Consider the following 16,937-nt stretch of genomic DNA (forward strand, 5'->3'; position numbering starts at 1 on the left):
TTTTTGGAAAAAGATGCCAAAGAGGACCTACATTACAGCAGAAGAGAATGCAATGCTCGGTCACAAGCCCATGAAAGACTGTCTCACCCTCTTGCCGTCTTCTAATGCAAGCAGTGATTTCAAAGTCAAGCACTTGCTCATGTATCATTCTGAGAATCCACAGGCCTTCAAGAAATGCAAGGTGCAGAAGAGCCAGTTATTAGTTATGTGGAGGTCCAACAGCAGGCTTGGGTCACTCGTATCTTGTTCGTTGAGTGGATTAACAAGGTCTTCGGTCCTGCAGTGAAGAAAACCTTTTAGAAAAAAAATTGCCACTCAAAGTCTTGCTGGTTATGGATAATGCTCCTGCTCATCCTCCAGGCCGACTTACTGGAAGAATTAGAGTTCATTAAGGTAAAGTTCCTTCCTCTCAATACTACTCCATTACTCCAGCCCATGGATCAGCAGGTCATTTCGAACTTTAACAAAGTATTCAGAATTCTTGAAGGAGATGGTAGAGTCTATTAAACTTTTTAAATTTTTTGAAAGCTTGTATGTGAGAGAGTCAATGCCTTCTACAGTTGGTTTAGTGAAGTGTTAGCACATCCTTATGCATTTTATGCAAGCCATATAATCGAGGGATGAGAGGATGAAGAAGCAATCTTAAATTTCTAGGAAATTTTGTAGGGGTTTCTCAGGAGATTGTTAGTACAATTATGAAGTTCACGAGTTGGATCTCTTTCCAGAATTGAAAAATTGTCTGTAGTATTTGTAACATTTTGCTGTTGTATTTAGAATTGAAGATGATAGTTGTGTCACCTTTGACTACTGAAAGAATTATATCTTTATTTTTCTGTAATTTTTTTTTAAGACTTTGATGTTCCACCATACTTACGTTATCTATATTTTGTTATCCCTTGGCTTTTAGTCATTAAATTTATTCAAATTATGTCATATAGCCAAGTAAATCCATTGCATCGAATTTCTGGCCTTGATGATGAGGTAAGCCTAGAAAAGTATTAGAGACCTACAGAAGACATTACAGAGAATTGGACTAAACATCAACTGTTTCAAACTGGTTAAAGTTTGAAACAGTTGATTTTAGTAAACACTTTTATGCACTGACCAAGAGTTCCATTATGCAAGATACACCTCTCTAACATCTCGAGTTTCTTAGTACTGAATGAGAGTTTTTTCTTCTGCCTAGTCTCCTCAGAGAGCCAACCAGTTCGAAACAGCTGTCAGACCTGTGAAACATTATCAAAATGGACGAATACATGGATGCTTGGGCAAGCAATCATGTTTTCTATAAGGTCCATGCTAGGGCAACTCTTAAATGCCAGAGAGTGTATTCTAATAAGCTCTCTAGTCCATTTTCATAAGAAACTTTCATAGTACTTTAGCATATTGTACTCCCTTAAAGCATCTTAATTTTCAGCTATTCAACAAAATTTAGATACCAACATTTGGTAATATATTAAATATGGTCAACTGAAGTATCTAATGTACAGAACATCAAAGCTAAATTAATTAGAAAATTTGAATTTAAAGTTAGAACTGCAAAAATTCACCCCAATTTAAGTTTCAGCTTATCATTCAAAATTAAATTCAATCATCAATAATTATTTCAATCTCACTAGATAAAAATACTGGCAATGATCAAGCAGAGATAACTTTCTCATATCAAGTCCCCTCTGGAATGTATCTCATATAGTGATGTGTGCTGAATAAGTTATGAGACACAGCCTGGTATTAAATCTTAACATCTAGTCCAGTTAAGTTACTGCTAAAGTTAAGATGCCTTTGCATTTATAATAACTATGCATAATCAAACTAGTCAACCTATATTATTGAGTAGCCAAGCCTGGTTGGCAAGTGGTTAGTAAATCCACTCTCCAGCCTAAAGGCTGTGGGTTCGAATTCCTACCCAGGGCAAGGATGTTTGTGATCATCTTTCACCTTTTTACACACACACACACACTTCCTCCCAATACAGAGTAAACCACAATGGGAGAAGTAGACCTAACCTTCCTGCAATGGGAGAGGCCTTCACCCAGCAATGGAGATTCTGAATATCATCATTATTGGCTTATTAAAAAAAATAAAAATTCGATATAGCAAATTGAATAATAAAAGACCAATTTTGGAATTCCATGTTTTTTTTTATAGTATTATTATGTGACACCTTCAAGGATACATTGTGGGAGGGGACTCTACTCCACGCATCTGTTTCCCCTACTACTTAATTCTAGCACACACAACTACCACCTACTGCCCACCACCACCAACAGCATTTTTTGTCTGCAAACTCATGTTCTCTCTAGGTGGGATGAAAACCCTGAGTTTCTGGGAGGAAAAAAACTCTACCTCCATATGAATTCAGCTAACTCACCTTCAAATGAAAAAGTGCATATAAAGATTCCTCTTGTAACAATGAGAATCAAACTTAGGCCTTTTCTAATCGAATAGTGCAATATACCACAATATGTTGAGCATTTTTCTAATTTTATAAAAGCTTCCTGTATGGAGGATATACTGTATTTCAATTTTGACATACAATCCAATTAAAATATTACTACTTCCATTCTAATAGTTTGTAGACCCTTTTGCTGCAAGGACTGCCAATGTGTGGTTCTGGCATCAGCTTTAAGATCTTTCAATAAAGAAAGGAAAGCTATAACATATCAGAATTGTTTCTCATAATTCTGCAAATGTTTGGGATAAATTCAGCACCAGTTGGGAAGGACAGTGGTATGTAAGATGATGGATTGGCCTACCAGTGTGAGTAGGTTTCCTGTAGACAAAATAATAAAGATCTGTTGGTAGTTAAATGTGAAGAAAGGCAGACAATGTTATTTTATTTTTATTTTTTTCAACAGTAAAAAGATTACAGGATACCAGCTGTTGAAGTGTACTAAAAATGTCTAAAATATCCATAAACATAACAGCCATGTTGTTAACATGTTTGCTGCCAACTATGAGTATACTCGTAGTTGGTATATGCGCATCACAAGCCAACTATGAATATACTCGTATGACACTTAATGCCAGCAACGAGATTACCCATACAGACCTTGAAGAAGTGAAAATGTTTGGCGTGCGGAGCTAGCAATGAAAGTGTGTATACTCGTAGATGGTATATGAGCCCACAAGCCAACTATGAACATACTCATATCTCGATTACCGCCGGCAACGAGATTACCCATACCGACCTTGAAGAAGTGAAATTGCTTATGATAACAAACTGTGCCCGAGTATCATGGCAGCGAATGTGTTAATTGACAAAGTGAGGTAAATTTTCTCTCAAGTGTTCCACGAAAGGACTGGAATGGCAAGGGTGGAAGGGAGCACATGTAATTGTGCCTTTAAGCTGTTCTTTTTTCATACCACATAAATAAGTACCTTTTTTTGGGAAGGAGAAGAAGGGAAGCTATATTGAAACTGACCCTAATACCAGTATCTTTGAGGGTTATGTCTGACAAGCAGGATTAATGTGGGAGATAGTGTGGCTAGGTTATATGGATGAAATCAATACTCTATTGACTACGGTTTTCAAGATTTTTTTCTGCAATCTATCAATCAGAGAAGGTCCAGGATATGTTAACTAAACAACTTCTACTGATTTTTTTTTTGATAAAATAGCAACCTGTAGTAACTAAGTTAATTATTATCCCTATTTCTATGAGCATCTGACTAACCATGCCAGGATGGAGGTACCACAGTTGCTTGCTATTTCTTGGGGAAGTGGAAATCTACTAACATATTACATATTTTAAACATAGTCAATACAAATTTAGTGACATAGCATATACTTTCAGCATTTGAGTATCATGAAAATATAAACACACAGTGTTACAAATGATGCGAAACATCAGTAAGAATGTGTTAAAATAACAAGCTTGGGAACCACTAAAATGATTTAAGTTCTTGATTGAAGAACAGAAAATAAATTACCTTGTGATTTTCTAATTTAAAATGACTATATGTTTTATATGCGCATTCAGAGCAGTTGTGTAAATCCATATCAATTCCGTGCAATTTCCATAAATGCATAGCTAATCCTCTCCAGTGGTCCATTTTTTCACCACACTCTGGACAAATGAAAGGTTTTTCCTTTTCTTCTGATGTGTGACAACGTGAATGATACTGCAGAATTGCCTCAGTTGTGAAACGATAGGCACACCCCTGTTCATTACACCTATCAATTGAAAAAATTTTAAATACTAAATATTATGATTAATTATAATCTATAGTCTATGACAAGGGTCTCCAAATTTTCTTCTCAATAGATATTTGTTTTCCTGTGAAATTCATTTAAAATTTATATCAGAATCACCAAAAAAAATAAAAAAATATATATTCTCATCCCTCCAAGGACTACATATTACTTATAGGGCATAAGTTTGGAGACCCCTTAGTCTATGACTATCAAAGCCAATGAGTTAAGTTACAAGCTCTGTGCAAAGTAATAAGCATTTTACAAGTTGTAATACACGCACAGAGAGAAAATATGTATATATACATCATGTTGCCAGAAGTGTTCGGAAAGCAACTGTTTGTATGTCCTGTCGCTACAGCATTGCTGTCAATACGAGGTTGGGGCCTCCTCTCAGTGCTATTATAGCCATTACTCTTCAGGGTAGGCTGTCCACTAAGTTCTGGTAAACTGCTTCCGGAATCCATTTCCATTCCTCTTGTAGTATGGTGAACAGCTGACAAGTGTTAGTTGGGCAAGTACGTCTGACATGCAACCTTCACTCCAGCTCATCCCAAAGATGTTCAAATAGAGCTGAAGTTGGGACTTTGGACTGGCCAGTTTAATTTCTCCACCTCCATGTCTTCAAACCATGGAGTAAGGACATTTGCTTTGTGAGCAGGTGCATTATCATGCTGACACAGGAAAGGGCCTATTCCAAACTGTTGCCACAGTGTGGGAAGAACAGAATTATCCAAAATGTCATGGTAGGCATCAGTTTAAAGATCCAGACACAGAAACCAATGGGCGCATTCCAAGCCAGGAAAAAACAGTCCCAGACCCATTATGCTACCACCTCTGAATTTCACAGTTGATATAAAATATTTCTGTAAGCATCGTTCATCAGGCATCCGATGTATCTAGACATGCCCATCACATTGAATAGCTCTGTCACTGGCACCTGCTAAGGCTGACTGACGATTTACCGTGGCAACATGCTTGAGAGTTTTCCAGTCCCGATTTGTCAGCTTCTCGGGTTCACCAGTTCAGGAGAAGGGATTTGGTAGTTCCCTCACATTTTCACTTCATGATAACTTCATTAACAGTAGACCAGGCACTTGGAATATGGCAGAAATCTCTCAGACTGAACTTGTGGGTTCCAACTACCATACCATGTTCAAACAGATGAAACTCTTTTCATCCACTCATCCTGATGGCCAAAAATGTCTATACTGTTAATACCCACATGCCTATGTTTATATAGCATTGTGGATGTGTATCTGTGTTATATGGGCAAGGCAATATAGAGCTATGGAGGTGTCCAGACATTTCTGGCAACAGTGTATATGCAAAATAGCATATCACCATATTACTGAAATATCTGAGATAGCTATAGAAAGTTTTTTCACTTCATTACTTTGCATTAAAGAAATTATATTATTGTTTTAATTTCACTCCAGCATAAACAAAGGTTGTACTATGTATCACAACAGAATCTGTAACCATAGAGGAATTCACCTCCAAAACTGATAAACGCTAATAAAGTTAGCCATATGCTCCAAACAGATGAAAACAGTAAACACCAAGATATCAACAAGCTAATAACAGTCTGCAATTTGGCTATAAAGCCAGAACCACTACAATGAAAGACAATGCCAATGTAGTCCAAAATTCAACCACTCACAGAACTACTATAGGGCCAATTTCTGTGGTGTTTAATGTGAAGAAAACCAAACAATGGATCCTGTAAAAAAAAAAAAAATTAATTAAAAAAACAGAGCCAGCAAAACATGCCAATTGCACCAGTCCAAACCCTGCGAACTATGGAGTGCAATAACTGACCATACTATAAACAAAGCAAAATGAAATCAAAAAACTTCCAATAGCTTTACAGGCATCAGCAGCAAATGGTGAAACTTCAATAATGATGCACAAAACCAAAATATGTGCTTGTATACACAGCTGGTGGTTCAAAAACCAGCAGAAAACTCCAAACCATGTGAAACTTCAATCCATAACCACATAGCCCAACCAAATCAAGCAAAGTTGCAATCATAGTAACAAATCTGGGAGATGTTGAATGAGCTGAGTAAAGCAAACCCAGCCAGGACTCCACAAACATATTTGTGAGACAAACACAATCTATCCTTATTGTACTAATCGATGGTGATAATAATAAGTATAATAACTTCTCCCAAAACTGATAAAGTTTAATGCAATTGTTTTTGTTGAGGTAAGGCTTGTGAATGTGTGCTTCATGGCTTTCTTTATACAATGTTTCCAGAAGATAAATGGTGCAGAACTTTAGTATCATTTCACTGACAGCATTATTCTTTGTAGACAAGGCAAGGCCAGCTAAACCAGATTTATCAGTCCATTGAAGAGAGATATTTTTGATGTTCTCTAAGACAAATTTGGGTGAAACAACCATCACCACCATCAAATTCCTGACATGTACCCTCAAAGGGTGGACAGGACATGATAGTACTACATAAAAAAATTTACATCATTACTAACTTCCTATCTACAGTTTTTCCACAAATCAATCTGTTACCTGTCAAGACTCCAACATTATCAGATCTTATATTTCTATTTTCTAAGACACTTTTTACTGTATGAATCCATATATATCTTGATCTTCCTCTGGGTCTTTTTCCTGCCAATTGTTTTGCTAATCTTTCCTTTCTCTCTCTTTAAGTGACCATCGTTGTGTCGTTATCTACGGAAATTATTGTTCTGATACCTATTATACCTCTCTTATCAATATCACCCTTACTTTGCAGTCTTCCTATGTGTTTGCTTGGATTCTGGTCCTGTCTCCTTTTCGGGCATAAACGAATTTATATTTATAGAGCTGCGCCAGTCTATGTCTTATTATAGATTAATATACTACTCAGAGAGAAAATACCAGTAATTACTAAGTTACTAAGTTAATTTTAACTTCAACCTACGCTCTAACCATAACCCACATAATACATGTATATGGTCCTAAATTCCTTCTAACTATTCGTCTAATTCAATTCGACAACTGGGTTCATAATAATTAATGATTAATGCAATCAGGTTGCACCTTATTGCATTTTCTGAGTTCTATAATAATATAATAATATTAGTCTCACTGAGTATGGAATAAGTCTGCTGGTCTGTACTGCCTTTGTTGTTCCCAAGAACCAGATCCTTTCTTGTGCCACGTGCAGCATTAGATTTCTGCTAGATAGGTCTTCCCTCATACGCATTATGGCTACTTCATTTCTGGAGATTATTCGGGGGACTTCTACGAGTTTACGAGCACTTGCTAGGAAAGCGTCCGCCGACTCACGCTGGAATTCCGCCTTTTGTATTTCGAGTAGACTACTTCAATTTCCCCGCCGACACATACCTCTGCCTATCGCACGACCTGGAACCAATTCTCGATCAGACGATCCCATAACCAAGAGTCCGGAAAACAAAAAAAAGGAGACCTTATGTCCTTGTGCAATTGCTTATATTTCCTTTGCACAGTGCCCCATTTTTCCTTTTTTTCTGGATCTCCTACATGGCGCTATGCCAGATTTCTCGGAACTGCTTATGCACTTTGCCAGCTTCAGGCTTTACACCAGCAAGCATTAGACCTTTGGACCTAGTCTTACAAGTTGTCCAGTGGAATGCACTTTGCCAGCCTCAGGCTTTACACCAGCAAGTATTAGACCTTTGGACCTAGTCTTACAAGTTGTCCAGTGGAACATTCTTATTTAAGCTAATTTTAACGGAATGATATATACAAATGATTTCCTGTTCATTTAACAAATTTTTGAATAATATACCACTTTAATACAATGCTATACCTCATCACCCTTTATAATTAATACATTCTTATGTGGTTTTAACTAAATGCAAGCCTTTCCTTTCATTAAATTTTTAGTTAATCTGTTGAGTCGTGAATGATTTGTTCATGTTCTGAATCAAAATTCATTTGGGATGCAACACCGTACCACCTGAGATTAACTCTGCTAACAATATCATGTTCTTTCCTAATATCCTCATTTTTAATATGATATTGCCATTGATGCCATCTGTTCACGCCCCTAATCTTTCTCAGGACTCTCATATCTGCGGTCTAGTCTTTGGTCAAGTGTTTTACTTCTGACCCAGCTCTCAGATCCATAAGTTAAAATTGGTTTGAACACTATCTTGTATACAGACAATTTAGTGTTTTGACTAATTTCTCTCTTATTCCATATAAATTTATTCAGTTGACTTCCCACCATATCAGCTTTGTTTGATTAAGTCTATTTCCATATTTAATTTACCATCTTCATTAAAAATCGTGTCTAAGTAGCTGAAATGTTTTACTTGTTCTATAGGCTCTCCATTCACAATGCCAGTCTGTCCATAATAACAGGCTGCAAGAACAAGGGTCAGTACCTTCCTTGTCTCTCCAAAAGACAAATATTAACTCCACTCTCTTATCCTAAAGTTTACAGAATCCCTTGTTCTTGTGGCCTATGTTATTATGAACCCAAATTCATCTTGGAGAACATAAAGAATATATCTCACTTCAATTTCCCAATAAATCTGGTTTAGCTAGCCATGTCTTGTCTACAAAGCATAGAATTCAGTGAAATAATACTAAAGTTCAACACCAAAGTAATTTTCTTCTGGAAAGATTGGATAAAGAAAGCTGCAAAACAGACATTCACAAGCCTAATCTCAACAGAAAACAATTGCATTAATCTTTATCAATTTTGGGAAGTTATGCTAACTAATACTCATCATTCACGTGTTTCATAAAATTAAATTGCAATTATTTGAAACTATAAAAATGTTTATGTGATTTATTTTTTGATATCTATTAATGTGGATGGAGTTATCCTCCTGCAGTTCATAGTGCATATAATATCACATGCTTTCAATGTAATTGTTGTTAGTTTTTATGTTCATCTTTTTCTACTGTATTGAGAATGGCTATGAAACATAACCAAAAATTCTATGAAAATAATATATTTACATAAGGTTCATTCATATTTGTTTATTATTATCATGCCTTCCACTTACATACTGATTTTCAAATCAAATTAATCTATGGTTAACACATGAAAAAAGGCTTGAATCCCTACAGATTGCATTCTAGAATGCCAGCTGTTCAGGCAATCCTCGTAAATGAAAAGCATCTCCAACCAGCTGACAACCCAGAGCTCAATAATTATCTGTTATTACAGTATAGTACACCACCAGAAGGATGTATGTGTTGGGGAGGGGGGGGGCTTCACAGCTCACTGACAAACAATACAGACTGCAATGAAAATGGAAATTCCACACATGCCAACATGGAATAAGAGATGGAGGTCCAAACCACAAACACATGCCCCCTGAAAATACACTTTGCATATAATTCTCCGAACAAACAGTCACTGAAATCTGATCACAAGGTATACGGCCTGAACAGCAGAATTACAAATCATAATGGTATAATTCAGGAACATCATAATCCTAGGACTGACTTCCAGAATCCAAATGATACAATGCTCTGAACCTAGCAATTCTTCAAAATATGGTGCATGAATACAAATAAGTGGGACAAATGGCCTCAGCTCTAACAACCCACAACATGAAAATATCCCAGATCAGTTCCCAACTGTTAACTGGGCAACACCAACAACTGTTCTATTAGAAATCATTTACCAAGTATCACTAACTAAAAAGATCTCAAACCTGGACAAGCAGATAACTGCTTCTGCAGCTGCTAATGGTGAAATGACACACAGAAATTCAGGAACAGAGCCAGACAGCAATACTACAGAATGCTAACTCTAGAATACAAGTACTTGACTGGACCATGAACATAGTTTGATAAACTGTTAAAAAAATATCAATATCAGCAGTGGGATATGAAACTTAAAATTCTTACACAAGAGAACTAGATGCTCTAGAAAATGACCAGAACTCTATGCAGACAGTAAACTCATCCATAAATTCATGGGATGGTCTGGTATACAATGAAAACAGAGGAAGCATTGTTGCCATTACTATTCCAACAACACCCATGTGGATCTAGACTGTCAGTAAAGTACACACCTTATCATATGCTAAAATGCACAGACTACCAAACTCCATTTACATGAAATCTCTTGTTGATGGACATGACACCACTAAACTTAATAGAAAAGTATATGACCCAGGTGGGAGATCCAACAAGATGAAATGCCTTCTGCAAAAAAGCCAACATTGCTATTATTAATAATAATGCAATATTAAGATCTCACTACTTCATACCATGGTGGAAACCATGTAGTTCCCACAGATTAGTTTCCCAAAAACTAATCAGCCTGCTTTCTGCCTAGGAAAAATAGGTAGCCAAAAGGGTAATCATAACAAGACTGCTAAAAGTAAAAAAAGAATTAAATCTCATCCTCTATGAGCAATTTAGATTCCTGGAGAACCATCCCACTAAACAAGTTGTCAGTCAGAGCACATAAGGTACAACTGGAGTCAGCACACATGCACGATTTTCCTAGATGCTGCTAATGAATTTGACAAATTATGGCGCAACAGAATTCTTTTCAAACTTGGGAAGGCTAAATTCCAACTGAAACTGGTCAAACCCACCAAATCCCACATCAGCAATTGCAAATTCCAAATGAAGCTGAAGTGAATCAGATCTGAATGCAAAATCAGGTATATTCCTGCTCTTTGCCATCCCATTCACAGTTGATACAGTTCCCTCTGAGCTAGAGTGACAAATGAAAAACCGCAAAATGCAATTGCTTAACTAGAGCAACACAGACAAGCACACACATTGCTATTCACAAATAGATGAGTATCCCTGGAGGGCAAGTTTGGCACTCCCATTCCATGGTAACCAGTAACCAACTAGATAAAGGGTTTCACTTCATGATCTATGTCAATCATGTTGAAAGTTTTTTGTTGAAAGTTTATTTTTCACTTGGTTAGAGTATAATAAAATTAGTTTATTCATTTATCCAAGTGTGAGCAAACAAAGTTTGCGCCTGAAAGTATCTTCAGGACTGGGGTAAGGTGGTACAACACCAGGGCAACTCGTTGCAAAGGTGGAGCAAGTTACCAACACTCCTATCTCAGTATCTACCATAATACAAAACACATCTCCTTGCGGATATGTCTAATGTTATGCATTAAGGGCAGGGCCACTACCCAGACTAGTTTCGATCTTTATTGAGGTCTCTTCAGTGGGAGCCAGGCCCAAGTGGAGATACCAGGCAGAAGCATTAGCAGGTCATCTCCACCTATAGGAGTTGCCAAATGGTGTGCCACTCTTTTTTTTTATTAAATTACTCTGGATTTAGAGAAAGATGTTGAAAGTTTATTTTTCACTTGGTTAGAGTATAATAAAATTAATTCAATCCTTTATAGGTGGAGATGACTTGGTTGTACCACCTTACCCCAGTCCTGAAGATACTTTCAGGCGCAAACTTTGTTTGCTCACACTTGGATAAAGGATTAAACTAATTTTATTATACTCTAACCAAGTGAAAAATAAACTTTCAACATCTTTCTCTAAATCCAGAGTAATTTAATAAAAAAAGGGTGGCACACCATTTGGCAACTCCTATCGGTGGAGATGACCTGCTAATGCTTCTGCCTGGCATCTCCACTTGGGCCTGGCTCCCACTGAAGCGACCTCAATAAAGGTCGAAACTAGTCTAGGTAGTGGCCCTTCCCTTAATGCATAACATTAGACATATCCGCAAGGAGATGTGTTTTGTATTATGGGAGATACTGAGATAGGAGTGTTGGTAACTTGCTCCACCTTTGCAACGAGTTGCCCTGGTGTTGTACCACCTTACCCCAGTCCTGAAGATACTTTCAGGTGCAAACTTTGTTTGCTCACACTTGGATAAAGGATTAAACTAATTTTATTATATCTATGTCAATCAGTTCTATGTCAACCACCTTTGCAACGAGTTTCCTGGTGTTGTACCACCTTACCCCAGTCCTGAAGATACTTTCAGGCGCAAACTTTGTTTGCTCACACTTGGATAAAGGATTAAACTAATTTTATTATATCTATGTCAATCAGTTCGCTCAAGGAAAATATAGCAATAGCCAAGTTGGGTATGTTACTCAAGTGACATACCCAGTTAAGCACAGAACTTAAGCTGCACCCTATACAAGACACCAATTAGGTGAATCCTGATTGGTATTTTGTGTGTCTTGTATTCATATTTATTATTAATAAATATATTCACCATCATGCATATCAAGGATTTAGGCCTGTTCTGGCTCAGAAAGCATCGTTGAATCTTTTAAGAGGACATCCTGGTTTTCTTTTTCCTAATGGCTTGTACTTTAAGGCTTGTTTTGGTAATCTTTCTATTTTCATTCTTTAAGCATGTTCCATCCATTTATGTTTATATTTTTTAATTTTTTCTATTACTGTTCTAGGTTTAATTCTTTCATAATTTCTTCGTTTCTTTTGTGATCAAATAGAGTATACTTTGCAGTTTTTCTCATAAACATCATTTCTGCTGTTGTTAATCTTTGTCTTTTTGTTTTATTGTCCAGATTTCGCTTCCATACATTAAGACTGGTAAGGCTAATGTATTGTATACTTTTAGTCTGGTTTGTTTTGAACTAGGTTTTGTTTAAATATAGAATTAATTACACCTGTTATTTTAAAATATTTTGCAATTTTTAGGTTTATATCTTTTTCATTTTCATATGTGATCATACATCCTAAGTGGTTAAATGAATTCACCTGTTCTAAGATCTTGTCCTTTGAAGGTAATAGTTTTTGATTTTTCTGTTGATATTATCATACCATAATCTTTGAACAGGTGAATTCATGTAACCACTTAGGATGTATGATTACATATGAAAATGAAAAAGATATAAACCTAAAAATTGCAAAATATTTTAGATCTAAAATAGCTTTCTGCAAGTTATCTTCAGAATTCGGAATTATTATTTGGTCGTCGGCAAAAAGAGTGTGTTTAAGTTCACAGTAGGAGAAAGTTTAATACCTTGATGGAAATTAATAAATATATTATTTATCAATAATAAATATGTGCATATGCAGACAATATAGCAATAATAAGTTGCAGGAGAAAAGATTTAGAAGAGAAACTTGAAGAACTTAATAGAAATATTAAAGAAGTTGGATTACAAATTAACAAACAGAAGACTAAATATATGCAATGTGGAAAGATGGTAAATAAAAATATTACAAGATATTATATAGGTGAATACAGTTTTGAAGAAGTTATGGATAGTTTTAAATATTTAGGTTCATTAATAACAACAAAGAATAATATATCCAAAGAAATTAATAGTAGCATCATGGCTGGAAATAAGTATTATTATATTTACAAACAGTTAATGAGTAATAAGATTCTTAACCGTAATTCTAAATTAAAACTTTATAAAACAATTATAAGACCTGTAACAATATATGGATATGAAATGTGGCCATTAACACAAAAAGATATAGACAAAATCTTTGAAAGGAAAATATATGGACAAATAAAAGAAGAAAATGGAATATGGAGAATTAGAACAAATAATGACTAATTAATGGTAGATATAGTAAAATGTATAAAGACACAAAGAATAGTGTAGTTAGGGCATATAGAAAGAATGGAAAGAGATAGAGTTAAAAAAATATTTGAATCGAAACCAAGGACAAAGGTGGACCAGGAAAAAGATGGATTGATAATATACAAAAAAAGATATTACAATTTTAAAAGTTAAGAATTGGAAAAATATTGCACAGAAAAGAAAGAAGCTAAAAATTGTTTTGTTTTGCAAACTCAGAGCTGTAAATCTAGAAGATAACTTTTTGTCAAGTAGCTTCCTTATTCAATTTCACGATTTATCACGATTTGTAATCGTGAGCTTAAAATAGCATTGGTTCTAAAGGACTTAGGCCAGAATCTTTTCATGGTTTATTATTGTATATATCATTATAGAAGTATTTGGTATAGCACACATCTACTGTATATAAATTCCAAAGCCAATACATGATATGAGAGCTGATCAATTACAAGCATCAGCTAAAGCAATCCACTCTCAATATAGCAAAACAATTGATAAGTTCCATTTAAAGCTTTAGAAGTCCAATGCTAAGGTAGAGAAAGTTTGCTATTACAAACTATGCACAATAACTATTCCACTAAGCACCCACAAGTCTGCTTTTGTGAGAGTTGAGTGTAACAAGGCGGTAGTTATCCAAGGAAATAATATAGGGAAGGTTGGCACAAAGACAGAGGTAGATAGAATGAAAGAAGAATGGGAGGTTGGTATGGCAAGTATGAAGCTGAACTGTGTATGGAATGGTGATGTGTTCATGTACAAGTTTAGAGGAAAGTGGAGGATGGTGGTAGCTAGTTCTGAGGAGCAGTGCCCCCATGAAAAAGGCAATGGAATCAGCATTTATAAGGCAGTGACTGGAGGGAATATGTGAGAAAAGTTTTATTTTATCTATTAAGCAGATTGCTTTCAGGCAGCATCAAGCATTTTGAGATTTTTGATGCCAACAGCATTCAAAGTTGGGCAAATTTGTCATTTAGTGTTAGGAGTTGTCCATGTGAGAAGTGGTATTCTGAAAGAACACAGAACACATAAGAGGCCGAAGAAACAATGAATGTGACATGACGTGGTTGTGCCAGGATAAGACTGGTGTGAAAAGTCAACCCATGAAGAGAAAACTCTTGGTGATTAGAATATTATGTTTTCTTCTGAGAAAGATTTTACATATAAACTTTACTCTCAAGAAAAGTGGTGATTAAACCTGTCCACCAGTCCTAGACAAACACTTAATTTGGGAGTCAGATTTTTAGTAAGAATTCTCTATCAAATTTTGCAAAAATCTATCAGCTGTTCATGATGAGGGCAGAGAATGAATGATGGGAAGACTCTGCTTCAACGATAAAGAATGATGCATCAAGCATTTTGAGAGATTTTTGATGCCAACAGCATTCAAAGTTGGGCAAATTTGTCATTTAGTGTTAGGAGTTGTGCATGTGAGAAGTGGTATTCTGAAAGAACACATAAGAGGCCGAAGAAACAATGAATGTGACATGACGTGGTTGTGCCAGGATAAGACTGGTGTGAAAAGTCAACCCATGAAGAGAAAACTGATCTTGGTGATTAGAATATTATGTTTTCTTCTGAGAAAGATTTTACATCAAATTTTGCAAAAATCCATCAGCTGTTCATGATGAGGGCAGAGAATGAATGATGGGAAGACTTTCTGCTTCAACGATAAAGAATGCTCATATGCAAATGCATTAACTATACTGTTTTATAAATTGCCACTATTTTAAAACAATCTTCTAAAATTCACAAATATAGTAATAACTATAAATGAAATACTTTATTAGCAGTGTTTTGTTTTAGTCCAATAATCATAATAGGCTTCAAACGTATAATTTTTTTTCTTACTTATATATCCTATCACTCCGGCTTTCTCTTCGCATTCGCCTTTTTTGAGATTCTAGGAAATAATCTTCTTCTAAAGCCTTTGGAGGACGTATTCTTCTCTTTGCTGGCAAACCTTCGTCTAACCTACCACCATCTTCTGATTCATCATCATAACTACCCATACCATAAGCAAAATCATCACACATTTTACTGTTTGAAGTTGAAGATGGAAGTGGACGAGTTCTAGGTCTTCCCCTCTTTCTTGGAGGTCCTAATCTTTTGTCCCTAGCAGAACTAGGCTCTAATTTTATGTTATGATCCTATTTTTTAAAATAAATAAAGCATAAAATTAGTAATAATATTTTTGGTTTACAGATCAAGTTGATCAATTTTATTAACTTAACCAACTAGTTTCACCAAACTTTAACTGTTGGCGTCTTTGGGGCACTTACATATAGGTTGAATTGTATACATATACAAATGCATTAATTATACTGTTTTATAAATTGCACTAGTTTAAAACAATCTTCTAAAATTCACAAATATAGTAATAACTATAAATGAAATACTTTATTAGCAGTGTTTTGTTTTAGTCCAATAGTCATAATAGGCTTCAAACATAATCTTTTTTCTTACCTATATGTAAGTGCCCAGAAGATAAGTTTGGCGAAACTAGTTGGTTAAGTTAATAAAATTGATCAACACTTGATCTGTAAACCAAAAATATTATTACTAATTCTCAGGATCAAGAAAATAAACCTTCATTAAAGCATAAAATATTGTTAATGGAAGAAGTGGTTTTAGCAAAGTATAATAATAATAATATAAAAACAAAATTTTTTGAGGTTAAACCTAATCAGTAGACTCAAACTGTGGCTTGGTTGGCCTAGTAGCTGGTATACTTGCTCTCCAACCAGTAGGCTGTGACTTTAAATCATGTTGTGAGAAGATGTTTGTGAATGCCTTTAGGTAGTAGATGAATTTCATAATTCAAATGTGAGACCACTAGCCTGTTATCACAGGCCTCAAGTAGCATGAAAGAGTCCATGTTTTGGTCTCTAGAGCAGAGTTCCAGATTATGTAAAAAAAAGCTCAATCAATCCAGAATGCTATCTTTTGTGAATGGGAGTAATAAAACACCCAAACTAATCTTTATCTAAATTTATCAGATTTAGAACTTTTAATGAATGGAATTCAAATTAATTTACTTAATCCAATATAATTACATCTCTAATAAGCAAGTGGTAGTGCTCATATGCTACATGATGAAAATCTACCAATTAAAGACATTCAGAAATATCCACATTATCGTAGGGTACAAACCCATAGTAAGCAGAGATGCAATACATTAAGAGCTGGAATTTAGTTGTTTTTGGTAGCAGTGTCA

The 16,937-nt window shown here is 35.4% G+C and overlaps 1 protein-coding gene across 2 annotated transcripts in view; it reads right to left on the bottom strand.

Annotated features, from left to right (window-relative positions):
- Positions 1 to 16,937, bottom strand: part of LOC150103268 (uncharacterized) — a 134,454-nt gene that overhangs the window by 41,931 nt on the left and 75,586 nt on the right. For both annotated transcript variants that reach the window (XM_090397512.1, XM_090397511.1), the window contains exons 7-8: positions 15,572 to 15,870; positions 3,934 to 4,177 (exon numbers count right to left, since the gene is read on the bottom strand). In XM_090397512.1, the coding sequence (XP_090253638.1) occupies positions 3,934 to 4,177; positions 15,572 to 15,870 (543 nt within the window). The remainder of the gene's footprint in view (positions 1 to 3,933; positions 4,178 to 15,571; positions 15,871 to 16,937) is intronic.

The sequence above is a fragment of the Typopeltis vanoorti genome, chromosome 9, assembly GCF_054136105.1.
Source record: "Typopeltis vanoorti isolate ZY-2024b chromosome 9, IOZ_Tvanoo_1.0, whole genome shotgun sequence".
Taxonomy (NCBI): Eukaryota; Metazoa; Arthropoda; class Arachnida; order Uropygi; family Thelyphonidae; genus Typopeltis; species Typopeltis vanoorti.